General features: G+C 45.9%; 1 protein-coding gene across 1 annotated transcript; it reads right to left on the bottom strand.

Annotated features, from left to right (window-relative positions):
• Positions 1-11,663: 11,663 nt before the first annotated feature.
• Positions 11,664-12,659, bottom strand: LOC122319470. The gene has a single exon (XM_043206795.1). It carries the CDS (start codon positions 12,657-12,659, stop codon positions 11,664-11,666), a length of 996 nt encoding a protein of 331 aa, XP_043062730.1.
• Positions 12,660-14,190: the final 1,531 nt, after the last annotated feature.

The following is a 14,190-nucleotide window of genomic DNA, read 5'->3' as shown; positions in this document are numbered from 1 at the left end:
GCTTCTTTATCCATTCTGGAGAAGGAGCCGCTGTCTTCGCTTTCTCCTGGCTGCGTAGGATTTGCCCAGCAGATCGCTTTTCAGCTTAGGTAAATTTATTGCCGTTACCGGTTGCCACTGAGTGCTTGCCGTCCTTGGCTGCGCCTGATGGGGGCATCATGGCACTGGGGCCGGGAGATGTTCCCATGGCGACGGCATTGGGCGGCTTGTATCAGTCGCCTCAGACTTGAGGCGGGGTTCACACGAACCCGATCCTATGGTGGAGGACAGGCAGGTGGGCTCACTCGCCAACTTCGCTGCCTTGATTTTGGTTAGGTTTTTTGGGAGATCCTGACTTCTTTTTATATTTGTTTTTGATTAGCACGAGTTGCGAAGAAAAGGAGGGTCCACCCGGGCGGAGATCCGCGACGCCCGGGTAAGGCTTCTTAAAACAGGGGTCGCCTTGTACCCTGAGCTCTCCGTTTGAGACTAAGCTATTTTGTGACCGGGCCCTCAGTCAGGCTGACTTTTGGCACGGTTCGAGTGCCACCTTAGTCCGGCCCGGCCTTAACCGACCTTAACTCGGACGGCGCCATATGCCTTTAGCGAGGCGTCACAGAACCCATGAAGTTCTACCTTCAAGTGTGTTCGGAATGCGACCCAGCGGGAAATGTGGATCTGATCGAGCGCCGAGTAATTTTCCCGAATGTCAGCCCATCTCTTGCAGAATTCTTGAGGGAGGACATCGTCCCAGCCTAGATCCTGGTGCCAAATGTCCTGCATAAACTTCTTTGCTCGTACCATGAAGGGGGCTAGCCAACCGGCTGGATCGAATAACTTGGCAATTTGGTAAAGGACTTGACGCTTCGAGAACGACGACCCCGAGGTCAATTCTGGAGGAGTGAAGAAAAATTCATCAGACGTCGCCTTGAACAGCACGCCGAGTGTTTTGGCCGTGCTCTCTGCGTCGATTACGAGAAAATCAGCCCGAAGGAGATGGTCAGTCTGGATGTCTGCAAATATCGCCTGCAATTGGACGTCCACTTTCTAAGTGGGAACCCCGCCCGGAACCCAAAGCCTCCAGGAGCTCTCGGATGGCTGCTTGCGCCTCCGTTTTTGAGTCTGCCCCAGCGAGCACGTCGTCGACGTACATAAAATGTCGGATAATCTGACACGCCTGCGGATACCTCGACTCTTCGTCTTCGACGAGCTGTTGTAGAACCCGTATCGCCAGGATTGGAGCACAATTGATCCCGAAGGTTACCGCCTTTAGTTCGTAGTCGCGGATTTTTCCATCGGAACTGCGAAACAGAATGCGCTGGAAAGGATTATGCTTGGGCTCTACCCAAATCTGCCGGTACATCTTCTCGATGTCGGCATAAAAGACGAACTTAAAGTGCCGCCACTTTAGAAGCAATGAAAACTACCCGCACTTTAGTGGTTGTACTTTCGCACTTGAGAACGGCATGATGTGGAAGATTATACGTGGCGGAACATGCCTTAGAAACCTCGGGATCCCTTTTCAGCCGCTGCTCGTTGCGGAGGACCTGAGCCAGAGCAAAGGATCGTGAAGATGCTAGCTCGGAACCCTTGGGCTTGAGGACGCGGAAGGGTAGATAAAACATACAACATACTTGCCCCGATGGTCCCTTCTGGTGGCTTTTACGAAATTTTGTTCGCAAAACGAATCAGACTCGGGGGCGGTCTGTGTGGACACTTCCTCCACCTCACAGAATTTGGTGAAGAACTGGTCCAGCGAGTCCTCGAGGGCGCAGGTAACGCGCGTAGAGAAGGTGGACACCCTCCGGAGGTCTGCCGAACGGACATGGCCTGTCAACACCCATCCAAAAATGGTTTCCTGGGCGGAAAGGGATCCACAAATGATTATTTTACAGTTGCCGAGAAGAATAGACTGAAGAATGTCTGCTCCTATCAGAACATCGATATAAGAGCTCTCAAAGTACTTTGAGTCCGCAAGGGGGATGTCCGGAAGAATCATAATCGAAAAATTACACACCTTAGTGAGTTGACCGGTCACGGTTTGGCTTAGGCCGGACACTTGGGCCTGGATAGCCTTGGAAGGAAGTTGAACAGCCGTTTTGTAAGGTTGCTTTGGACCCAGGATCAATCAGGGCTCGCGCGTGGAATTTGCCCCCCAGATGGCACACGTGAATGAGGGCAGTGCCCAGTAGAACGGCTCTTGAACCTGAAGCGAAGCATACTTGTACATCTGAGGGATCCTCTGAGGCGTCCGTGCCTTCTGGAACAGGTGCGGGCCGAGTCATGGCTGTCGCAGACGAACGTGGAGCGGTCGCAAACGGATTGCCGCGGTGCAGGAGGTTGTGATGCCGGCATGTGAAGCAGCTGTGGGCACTAGTGCAATCCCTTTGCTGTTTCCCGTGCGAAACAGTTCAGGCAGAGCTGCCTTCTCTTGATGTAGTCGGAGCGACCATTCACATCCATTTCGAGGAACCGTAGACATAAGCGAATAGGGTGATTCTCCCTGGAACAGAGATCAAACCCCTTGGGGGCGAAGCCACCGTGGTCTCGTATGAGTTGAGCCTGCGCGGTGGGGCGCTCGCAGTTGCCGATCTCGGCGGAAATTGCACCGAATCGCTGGACCGGACTTCGTCGACGGCCTCCAGAGTACGATGGCGCTCGGTCAGGAACGCATGCATCTCATTCTAAGTTGGAATTTCGGCCTTGTTGTGAATGGATTACTCCCACAAGAATAGTGTGGTTATGGGAAGCTTTGCAGACACCATTAAAAACCAAGATGCAATCCCAAGCCTCCGCTAGAATGGAGAACGTCTTTAATGCTGTCAAACAACTTTGAATTGTACTTTGCAGGTCTCCTAAGGTGGTACCTGACTTTTGGTGGACAGCTTGGAGGCTGTTTAAAATGTTAAAGTGGCTGTTAAACAACAAGCATTAAGGCAGTCCGAAAGGCCTCGCAACGCGGAAGTAAACCCTTCATTCGTCACCGGTGCCTTTGACAAAATTACGTGTGCATCGCCACTCGTCTTGGCAAGCATGTGAAACAACCGGATGACGGATTCGTCGCTTTTTGCCCTTTGAATAGTAGTGGTAGCCTTTGGCTCTAAATGAGACGGCCGCGGAGATGCGAATTGGGATGTGTCCAAGCGGATCGAAGGGATCGTACGCGGCTTCTTGTCGCCTCCCGTAGGCATTTTCAGAAACGACCTCTGCTGATCAGGGCTTGTCACCTGACTTGGGCAACGGGTGCCTTGGAAGAAGCGGCCAGACACACACTGGTCACACTTATGCTCTTGGCGCGATACGAATTACGTGAACAGGCAAATGGCATGCGGCTACTGGGTTATTTTAGACGGCGGAAAAAGCAAAAAAAATAATCAGAAAACGCTTGCCCGCAAGTAACTTGACTCCAATAAACCAACGGGCAAAAAACAATACTCGCGAACGACGAGGACACGACCTGCGTGGCACACGAATAAATGTGCGCCGCGACTCCGGAGCGGTCCCGTTACTGGCAAAAGTTGCGCGGGCTCGGGACGCCACCAAAGAAAATTCTGTCAAAAAACTTCAACGGCTGACTGCTGCTGCGGCCGATGCCCTATTTGGTTTGGACAACGGCATTGATAACGGGAATGTAGGCAAGAAGATCGAGATCTCGATGTCTTCGGACATGAATATGTGAATATAAATATTTATATTTCGTTGCTCGGACGTTGAGCATTCTTACATTTTGTTGGGTTAGAAAAACAAATTAGGCCCACGAAAGGTTGATCTTGTCCCGTAATCCGAAAATAATTAATTAATAATTCAGAAAATATTAGTCGCTAAAAATCACTTAAACCACAAAACGGTGGAATTTAAACATTGGCTGTTATGCCGTCGGCAAGCAGTGTGTGCGTAAGGGACGCAAGAGAGAGGGATAACAAACAACGACAACTTTGGACAAAAAATTAATCAATCAATAATAATTTTGTTGATTTTGTCTCGCTTTTAATTCGCTGTCCCGCCCTTTTTTTGCACACACGCTCGTCCCCGAAATCTATTGCGCAGGTTGTTCATGTCACACTTGCCATCCTGCGCTTTTGCACACACAGCAAATAGCCAATCCGGTCTCGCTCACACACTTCTTCAGGTGATGTACACAGGACGAACCAACGGAAGAGGCAACACAACAAACACGTAGGCACGGGTCTCACTCAGTGAGACCACCAGTCCGAACCAGACGTTTGGTTGACGTGTTTCTGTTCCACAGGCGTTTGCCTTGGGGATCACAGCCGTTAGCTGCCGTGAGTCTGCGTAAGACAACAACTCTCAGCCCAAGCGCCGAGCGCCCAACAACAAAGGTCCGCGCCACTCAGGACGACAGGAGCGGCGAGACAGCGGAACGAGGCCGGAGGACAATCCACCCAGCACAAAGGCATGATAATCAGATTTCTTTGTAAGTCCAAGCACAAATAAAGATCCAAGAACGAAACTGCAAGTGTTATTACTGGTAACCGGGTGATCACGATATTCTATAAATTTGGTGGGACGAACGCACAAACTCTACTGAGCTAGCCGCACGTATTTCGTAGCGAGCAGAGAAAATAAATCAGTTCGTTACAACTTGTAGGTTCGCTTGCTTGTTAAATGACTTCAAACAATATCGGTCTCCTTCAAATAACTCGGTCCGTTTGCGGAGGTGGCAATTCTACTAATGCCTGCAACTTTCGAGGATTAGGTCTAAGCTCACCTGCCTCTACTTCGTAACCGAGATACTTAATTTTTATTTTAAAAATGTACATTTTTCGAAATTAAAAGTGAATCCAGCTTTACTGAAAGTTTCTATGACTGTCTGTAATCTTGAAATTGCCTCCATTTTAGTTTCGTTCACGACCAATACATCATCTACGTAAACCACAGTATACGAATACGAAAGTGGCCCCAACGTTTTTATTATTGCCCGCTGAAACACTGACAGAGCTTTCTTAAAACGAAACGGCATTGCCAGAAACTCAAACTGCCCTTCCGGTGTAACAAATGCCGTACGCTCTATTGAATCCGGGTGAATAGGTATTTGGTAGAATTCGCTGGCCATGTCCAAACAAGAAAAATACCTTCCCCACCCCAAGAGACAACGGGAATTTATCCGACACTGTATTGGGATTTAGCTCTCTATAGTCGACGCATAAGCGATCAGTTCAGTTCTTCTTTTTTACCAATAATATTGGACTCGCAAATGGGGAACAGCTCGGTCTTATAATATTTGCCGCCAACAATTCGTCAATTTTTGCACGAACAGTTTGCTTCTAATCTACACTAAGGCTATATGGTCACCTTTGTACCATTTTATTCTATATGTAAAAACGAATTTCTAACTGACCTGTGTTAACTTGTGTCTTTGGAACTCCTGAGATAAAGTGTTTCATGTATGGTTTCAAAACGTTTATTAAATGGCCCTTGTCAGCTTCATTCAACTCTACATTTTCGTTAATACAATTTCATATGTTTTGGGTTCAGTTACAACATTAATCAGTTTTACTTTATAAATGCAGAATCTGTCTAACTCAATCGTTACTCCGAAACCTTGACTAAAAATCTCCCTGCCTATCATGATATTGTGTTTCAAGTACTCGTCCATAATGACATGAAATAACATTTCCTAGGTAAAAGTGTGAATGGTTACATTGGTAAAAATTTGAGTAGAGCTACATTCAGAATCGTTTCCAATATCCTTAAGCATTACTACATTATGAAGTCTTTTTTCAGAGAATTTTCCAGCAGCGCTTTCCTTAATGAGTGAACACTCGGCTCCGGAATAAAAGCAAAAATCAACGAACTCACCAGAATGAACGAGCACACCTTTTGGTTCCATTACCGAACATATGTTAACTCTCTTTTCAGTGCTTCAATCGAATGGTATCCAGTAGAAATGTGTCCAGCCTGTCCACACTTATAGCATATTACTTTGGACTTTTGCTCTTTTGGCTTCATACCAAAGCCTCCAGAATGACTCCGGATGTTTCCGGATGATTCCGGATGTTTCTTCTGGCGGCAGTCTGCGATTTTGTGCCCTGACTTTCCACAATAATGGCAAATGATGTTTGAATTTTTCTACTTCTTTTTTTTGGCCCCAAAGTTGTGTCTGTCTTCGAGCTTTTTCAGTCTGCTTTCCAGTTGGGCAGTATGCGCACCTGACACCAACCATTCCACGCGCTCCATATTTCTTATTTTCGTCATTAGCGAAGTGACGAGTCGGCTTGCATACGACGAAATGCACTGTCCAATCCCTGGGCGTCCTTCTAGCAGCTTGAGAAGTGTGGCTACAGCTGTTTCTACGCCGAAAAATTTTTTTGTAAATAGTTGCTTGAATTCAACCCAAGTTATGCCAGGAAAACAGATCTGTGAAAGCCATTGCGATGCACTGCCCTCCAAAGCTTTGCTGAGAGCAATCACAAGTGCACTACCCTTAAGTGGGTTTTCAGTAAACCCAGCAGCTTCGGGATTGTTTTTTGCTAAAAACACCGTCCTTGGCTCACGAGGCGCTGCGCTAGCCTGCATTGTTCGCAGCAACTCCATAAAATTTATATTTTGCTGCTCCAAAATTTGGCGCAACTCAGAGCTAAGGGGGAATCCCACTTCTGATGTCGATGCGTCAATTGCTTCAGTATTCTTAGCACCTCAAACAGCGAGCTCCGTTACCTTCGTTGGTGCCATCGTGCAATTAATATCGTCTGTGTACTAGCAGTATTCTACCTAGACTGACTTGTCTCTTTTTATGCACGCTCCCTCGTTCCCAAAATCTATTGCGCAGCTTGCTCACGTCGCACTTGCCATCCTGCGCTTTCGCACACACAGCAAATAGCCAGTCCAGTCTCGCTTACACACTTCTTCAGGTGATGTACACAGGACGAAACAATGGAAGAGGCAACACACCAAACACGTAGGCACGGGTCACACTCAGTGAGAGAATTTACAATTAGTCCTCTCACCGACTCTCGGTGATATAAAAAACACAAGACAGCAATAACGGTTGTTCTGTTTTCTCTACCCTTCTTTATTACAATGTTGTTACAAACAATACACATGTTGCTGTAATAAATTCAAATAATGCTACCAATGCTCCGACATATATTAATTCGTAATTTAAGAATTTCGTAGAAATATTTGTAGGAATATATGGGCATGATGCATATGTAAGGGCACAGTAAATCGTCGAGAAGTGGACTGTATTTGGATGTATTGAATGTCTGTAAAAGGACATACAAATTGTGTGGCGAAAAAATGGCACATACTAAGATGAAAAAAAAAATATCGCAAACACGACGGACAAGAAAATTTCCCGAACACAACACCCCGGTATGACTATATGTACGATATGTATGTAAATGAACGGCGTCGCGAATAAAAGCGGAGCGGGCCCGTTGTGTCGGGAAAATTCACGGATGTGGAATTGACACGGAAAATAGTCTTACAGCAGTGCGACCGAAATTGAATGTTCGGAGCTCTGCTGAAGACCGGCAGTGAGACAATTTAGAAAGACTCGTACTTATCTTGGCAAAACAAATGGCCGGGAACTGCTGGCAGACGGGAAGAATATCCTGGCTTGAACGACCAATGCTTGTAGGGGGCGATCGTTCTTCAAAGATAAGTGGCAAGCTCTGGTCGAATAGGTGAATTTCACGGCGCAGATCACAAGGCGAAAAAACCACCCAGAGGCCAAAGAAGAAGAAGAAGAACGAAGCTGGAGAGTCGTGGGTTGTAGTGTTCTGCTTTATTCAGTTGCATTCATGAGACATACTACAACTTTTATTATTTCTAATACTTTAAAAATAAAAAATTAAATTAATAAATAAAATTCAAATCAATTTACACTGATTTGCACAACAAGTTCTTCAATGTAAATGAAATCCTTTACTTAATAAACTTTAAATTGTCATTCGAGATACACTTTTCAGTACATCTACTATATTACGACTTATCTTACCTTAATAATAAGAGCGACGGGCGATGTGTACATATTTTAGAGCTGAAATGAAATTATTTATATGATTTTACTACCAAATCCATTTTCAAAAATTTGTTCATAATTTTATCCGTTTAAATAAATTCATTGTAACCCATTATTACTCTAATATAAGCTACACCTTGATCTGATACACCAATTCATTAAAATTATTGTATAAATTAATAAGTCTTTATGTTAGTTTTATTATCATTTATTATTCTACTCCCCCGTTAGGGTGAGAGATTAATATTCGATTGTTACAATGTTAGTTTTATTATCATTTATTATTCTACTCCCCCGTTAGGGTGAGAGATAAATATTCGATTGTTACAATAAGTACAGAGCGTAAGCTCTGGAGTACAATTATTTACTGAACTTAAGTTTACAATCTAATGCAACTCCAGGCCTCTGGTTAGTTGCAGCGCTGCCGGCAGAGGGCCAGGTCAGCACTTCTGTATCCGGCCGATCACTCGCTCCGCGAATGTTTGGCTCGGACTCCGGGCAATTTCGCAAGTGCGGGATCAGCGGTCTTTTCAATGCGCGTGCAGGCCACCGGATATGGCCCGCAACTCGGCAGTTTCACTCCGTGAAAACTGCTGGTGTTAACTCCTCCCTCCTTTAAGAGGTCGCCGTCTCGGGGACCCGCTGGCTCTGCATCAGTGCTGGCTCCTGGCTCGGCGTGGCTTCTGGCCCGTAAGAGGTGGTAGCCAATCCCAATGGTACAGCACAATAGGAGGGCAGCAAGTAAGGCGAAGGAATTGCTGAGGAGGGACCCCATGGTAAGTTTTTTTCTAAGGGCCCCAATGTGGTGGAGGTTCCTCAGACTCAGCTCGTGGAGGAGTGGAAGGCTTAATCGGTTTTGATGAGCCGTGACGTTTACAACAGCCATGGCCGACACAGCCGGTTTCTTTTTTCAATTTCCCAGCTGATTGATGAACCAGTACCATTCAGAGCTACCTTGCTGGAGTAGGTTATTAGGTAGGTGCCGGATATCCTTTGCTCTCGTCCTTGGTCGTCGGTTATGGTTACATTGGCGTCGTTCACAAAGTGAGTGCCGTGATCAACAATCGTCACTGGATCCAGGTGACCCGGGAGTGTGGAGCAGTGTGCAACAGCCCCGGAAACTATCTGCTGGGCGCAGGTGCCATTTTGAAGTTCCCTGCAGAAGGTGGCGCCGACCGTCGTCTTGCAGTGCCCGATGTTGAGGTTTCGAGCTTTGAATTCGGCCACTAAGTTTCCGTCTTCGAAGTTTAGGATCTTGTTGCTGCGCTGGACCGGAAAGACAGTAATTTTCTTACATATGACCTTAGGGCTAGAAAATTTAATTAACAAATGTAAAATTTCAAAATTTTTAAAAACGCTTACACTAGATACTTCTAATAATTCTATTAAGCTAACGTCAATAAGCTGTCTGTCCCTAAATTCGCCAATATCGGTTTCGTCCAAAATTTCCGGACTTACAATGTTTAATTTTGCCAGGGCTAAGCCCATAAGAATATTCTCTAAATCTGTGATAACAATTCTATTTTTTGCCAAAATGATTTCCAGGAGGTGGGTTTCTCTATTTGTTTCAGTTTTTTGAATTTGGTTTAATGAATTAGCGAGTTCGTTCAAGCGTGTCTGAAATTTGATATTCAATTCCGTTTGACCCTCTTCGGTTCTTTCTAACTGTTCCTGATTGAATTTAATTTTTTCCCAGTCATTGAAGTCGGGGGTGCCGGCGATGACCTTTAATGCCGTCCCGATCAAATTTAGACTCCTAGCAGCCCTATGGTGGAATCTTAAGGTGGCTACTAATTTGCGAATGTGTGTCAAGTCCGTCATTATTACTGGAGTCCTGTGGTCGTCTGTAAATGTTTTTGTCATCGTCTCCGTCTGGTCGGCGTAGTCTTCGTACGTTGTCATGTTCGTCGAGTGTTGTAAGTATCCGTACGATTCCCAGATGACAATTTCGTTGTCTTCTATTGTAGAGCGTTCTATGTAGTCCGCGTTCGTATAGTCGTTAAGTCTTACCGTCGCGTCTGTCCATACCGTCGTTAGTATAAGGATTATAATGTAATATCGTAACCTAAAAAAATATAAAAAGATAGGAAACGGGGTCAAGGATCTTGCGAAGATGTTTATCGTAGATTGTCTTTGTGGACCACCCTCCCCTTTATTAAGACCGTGGTCCCTAGGTCTGCCTCTATGGTTTCCTCCGAACATAGCGGAGAAAGTTTGTTCCCTAGGCGTTTGTTTGTTTTTAAGAACACCTTTTCACCAATTTGATAGTCCTTATAGGTCCTATCTTTATTCACCTGGTCAAGGGTCTTTTCCTGGGCCCGCTTAATTTTTTTGCTAATTATCCCTTCGAATTCTTTAGACTTCGAGTGGATAATTTCAATCGGTTTTTCGCTAGTACCGAGTGAATTGAATTGTTGTATCTCTTAGTTGCTAGCAGAATCAATTCGGTCGTATCGTTCAGGTTGGTTTCGAGCTTCAAGCATCTGGCAATTTCTGCCAGGGTACTATGAAACCTCTCTACTTGACCGTTTGAGGTGCTATGTAAAGGCGGGGCGTTGGAAATGGTTATATTAAAGTGGTTTAGCAGGATCGTTTTGATGGTTTCAGAATTCAACGATCTTTCATTATCGCAGTAAGTTGTTTTTATCTTCGGGAAGAAATTTACTATGTGCAATAACGGGGATTTTACGTCCACAATAGCCCTCGATGCGATGGCTTGCACTGTGGCGAATTTTGAAAATTTATCAATGCAGGTGAGAAACAGGGTTCCGTCCGTTGAAAAAATGTCAACGTGGAGGATTTCCCCCACAAAGGAGGGTATCGGTGTTTTCGCTACCTCTTGCTTGGATGGGTGACGTTTGTATTTCGCCATTGCACAGGTCTAGCAATTTGAAGTTACTTCTGTTGCTAGCCGAAGCATCTTAGGGAAAACGTAGTCCCTCAGGGCTCGGTGGGCCCTGTTATGTTCCGTTATAACGATTTCCCGTTGTTCGGTTGCATCGGTAATGTCTTGGACAAAGCTCTTCGTGTGTTTGAAAGAAGTGCTTGGGAACAGTTCAACTAGTAGGTGTTGAATAAATGCCAAGATCAGTAAGGAGCAATATATTGCGTTCACTACCTCGGCATTTACTACTTCTTGTAGAGCATTAGGAAGATTTTCCCGGTTAGGGATTCTTATTATGTGCCTCACCTTGCTTTTAAACAAGATGAATGTGTCTACCGAGAAGCTGTTTCCTTCTTCAATTACTATTTGGTTCCTTAAACAGTTTACCGGGTTTTCTGTTGTGTCTATGGTGTAAGTCAGCGATTGTGCGCTGTGAATGGTTGCTACATCCGAATCTTGTTCATTTTCGAGGGCATTTATGTTTTGGCGAGACAAAGCGTCTGCCACAAGATTTTCTTTCCCCGTGAAAAATCGGAAGAATTTTCCCGATGAAAATTTGGACCGGCGGCTAGCAAAAATAGACGAAAGGTTCGATTTTAATGCGTTTATTTGCGCGGGCGCAGCTGGCGGCTTCGACTTCAATTTTACGACTGTGTAAGCTTCACGGTTATGCTCACAAATCGACTGATAAAGCTTCTCAGTAGAAGAGTAATCCAGTGAGCACAACTACAATTAAGCTCTCATATTAGCTGTTATGCTATGTTTACATTTCATCTAAGTTTACAAATTACAAATATTTCTTTTTAACATAAATTACTGCTCCGACATTCCGGCCCCGTTAAAGGCCTCCGGCTCTTTCATCTTCTCAACAGGAGCAGTATCCACTGGCAACAATGCCAGCTTGTGGATGGCGCGCTTGATGACGCCTCCTGACGTCCGAATTTCCGCCACGCGCACTCTACCGTCCTCGCCTGCTGTTGTTGCCACCACGCGGCCTGTTAGCCACCGCTGCGGGGGCACGTTGTCCTCGTGGACGACCACCAGGCAACCGACCTCCAGATCGCGGCATCCGACGCTCCATTTGTTGCGCTGCTGCAGGCTGGCGATGTAATCCTTGGACCAGCTGTCCCAAAACTGCTGCTTGAGAGCGGACAGCATTCGCCACCGCTTCAAATATGCGCAACTGGCCTTGCTGCACACTCCTCCTGTGCCGGATTCTTGCGGCAGCGTGATCAGAGGCTGCCCCATTAGTAGGTGTCCTGGTGTTAGGGCCTCTCCATCGTTGGGATCGTTGCCCGGCGACGCGATTGGACGCGAATTGAGCAGCGCATCTACCTCGACCAGGTGGGTGCTCAACTCGTCCGCCGTGAGCTTGGCGTTGCCGACTCCTCGCAGCAACCGGGTTTTGGCGGATTTGACGGCTGCTTCCCACAGTCCTCCGAAGTGTGGTGACCTCGGCGGTATGAAACACCACTCGACGCCGCTCTGAGCCGCGTATCCGCTCAGCTCGTCCCGACTGCGGTGAAACGCTTCGCTGAGCTCCTTCAGCACGTTGCACGCTCCGACGAAATTCGTGGCGTTGTCGCTGTACACTTTCTCCGGCAGCCCTCTCCTCCCGACGAACCTTTTAAAGACGGATAAGAAGCTGTCAGTGGATAGGTCGACAACAAGTTCAAGGTGAACAGCCTTTGACGAAAAGCACACAAAAACGGCCACATAAGTTTTGATAGGAGGTCTACCGCGGATCTTTAAGGACACATAAAATGGACCACAAAAATCTACTCCGCAAACTAGGAAGGGGCGCTCCATTCGGACTCTATTGCCCATTATCTGGCTCATCAGCACTGGTTTATACAGGAAACAGTGAACGCAGCTACGGACAATTTTCGTACATGCTTCTCGCGCATTGATCAGCCATATCTGTTGCCTCAAAAGTGAAACCATAACCTTGACACCAGCATGGTAATGAGTGCGATGCAGGTTGCGAAGAAATAGCGAAACAAATTCTGACTTTGAGGACAGGAATAGTGGAAACTTGGCATCATACGGAATTGGTGCATTTAGCAATCTCCCCCCAACTCGGATTATGTTGAAAGTCACACCTTCTAAATCGCTGGTATTTATAAAAGGATTTAAACGTTGTAGATGTGGGCTTCAACATTCAGACTTCTCCAACTTGACGTATTCTGAACTGAACTCCGCCTTTTGAAATATTTGGACCATCCTAAGAAACGACAACTTCAGTTCATTAGCCGAAATGACGACCTCGCGTTGACGATTCTTCCTTTGAATGAATCGATTTGCGTAGGCCATGATCCGTAAGAGTTTACTAAATGATGAACATCTTCCAACAAGCTCAATAAAGACATTCGGTTGGTTTTTTGTGACGGAACATACTGCCACGCTTTTCTTGTTCTCAGAAAACTGTAACTCCGTTGAAACTTCAATCTGATGGGACCGAGGCCAATCGCTTGGATTTCGGAGTAAGAACTCCGGTCCATTTTCCCATAGAGTACACCTCAAACCTTCTAAGTCTGTTCCACGTGAGACTAGATCAGCCGGATTTTCTTCCGTGGGCACATGACGCCAAACTACATTCTCTATGAGTTCTTGAATTTCAGAGACTCTTTTTGCGACAAATGTTGCTAGAGTTGATGGATCCCTCTTTAACCAGTATAATGTGACTTGTGAATCCGACCAGAAGTTAATGCTTTCAAGCTCCAATTTGTTAAGCAAATGAGATACTTGAGACCATAATTTGGCCAGCAGATGCGCTGCACACAGCTCGAGCCTTGGAATTGACTTTGTTTTTAGTGGGGACACTCTAGACTTTGCGGTTAGATGTCTTGATAACCTATTTGTCCCAGCCACGGTACGAATATAAATGCAACAGCCGTAGGCGTGGCTCGATGCATCAGCAAATCCGTGGATTTGAACAGAACAAAGCCAGACAGACAGATATATCGCGGAATGGAGATCTTGTCAATTGCTAGTAAATTCTGCTTAAATTAGTTCCAACTGGTATGCAAGTTCATGGGAACCGATTCGTCCCAATCTAATTTCTGTCGCCACAGTTCCTGAAGCAAGATTTTTGCTCGTCTAATCAATGGACATAATAATCCCAAAGGGTCAAACAAACGAGCTGTGGCGGACAAAATGTTGCGTTTAGTTGGTGGTAAGGACTGAAACGAATCCTCCAAGCAATAATGAAACGCATTATTTTGAGGGTTCCATCTCATCCCAAGCGTCCTGATTGAATTTAATTTTTTCCCAGTCATTGAAGTCGGGGGTGCCGGCGATGACCTTTAATGCCGTCCCGATCAAATTTAGACTCCTAGCA

This window comes from Drosophila yakuba, chromosome 2L (assembly GCF_016746365.2).
Source record: "Drosophila yakuba strain Tai18E2 chromosome 2L, Prin_Dyak_Tai18E2_2.1, whole genome shotgun sequence".
Lineage (NCBI taxonomy): Eukaryota > Metazoa > Arthropoda > Insecta > Diptera > Drosophilidae > Drosophila > Drosophila yakuba.
The sequence above is the reverse complement of the archived record's forward strand: the minus strand, read 5'-3'. Positions and strand labels throughout refer to the sequence as shown.

Bases quoted from the DNA above. Each gene is read 5' to 3' on its own strand.
- LOC122319470 (XM_043206795.1), bottom strand. From the start codon at position 12,659: ATGGAGCGCCCCTTCCTAGTTTGCGGAGTAGATTTTTGTGGTCCATTT.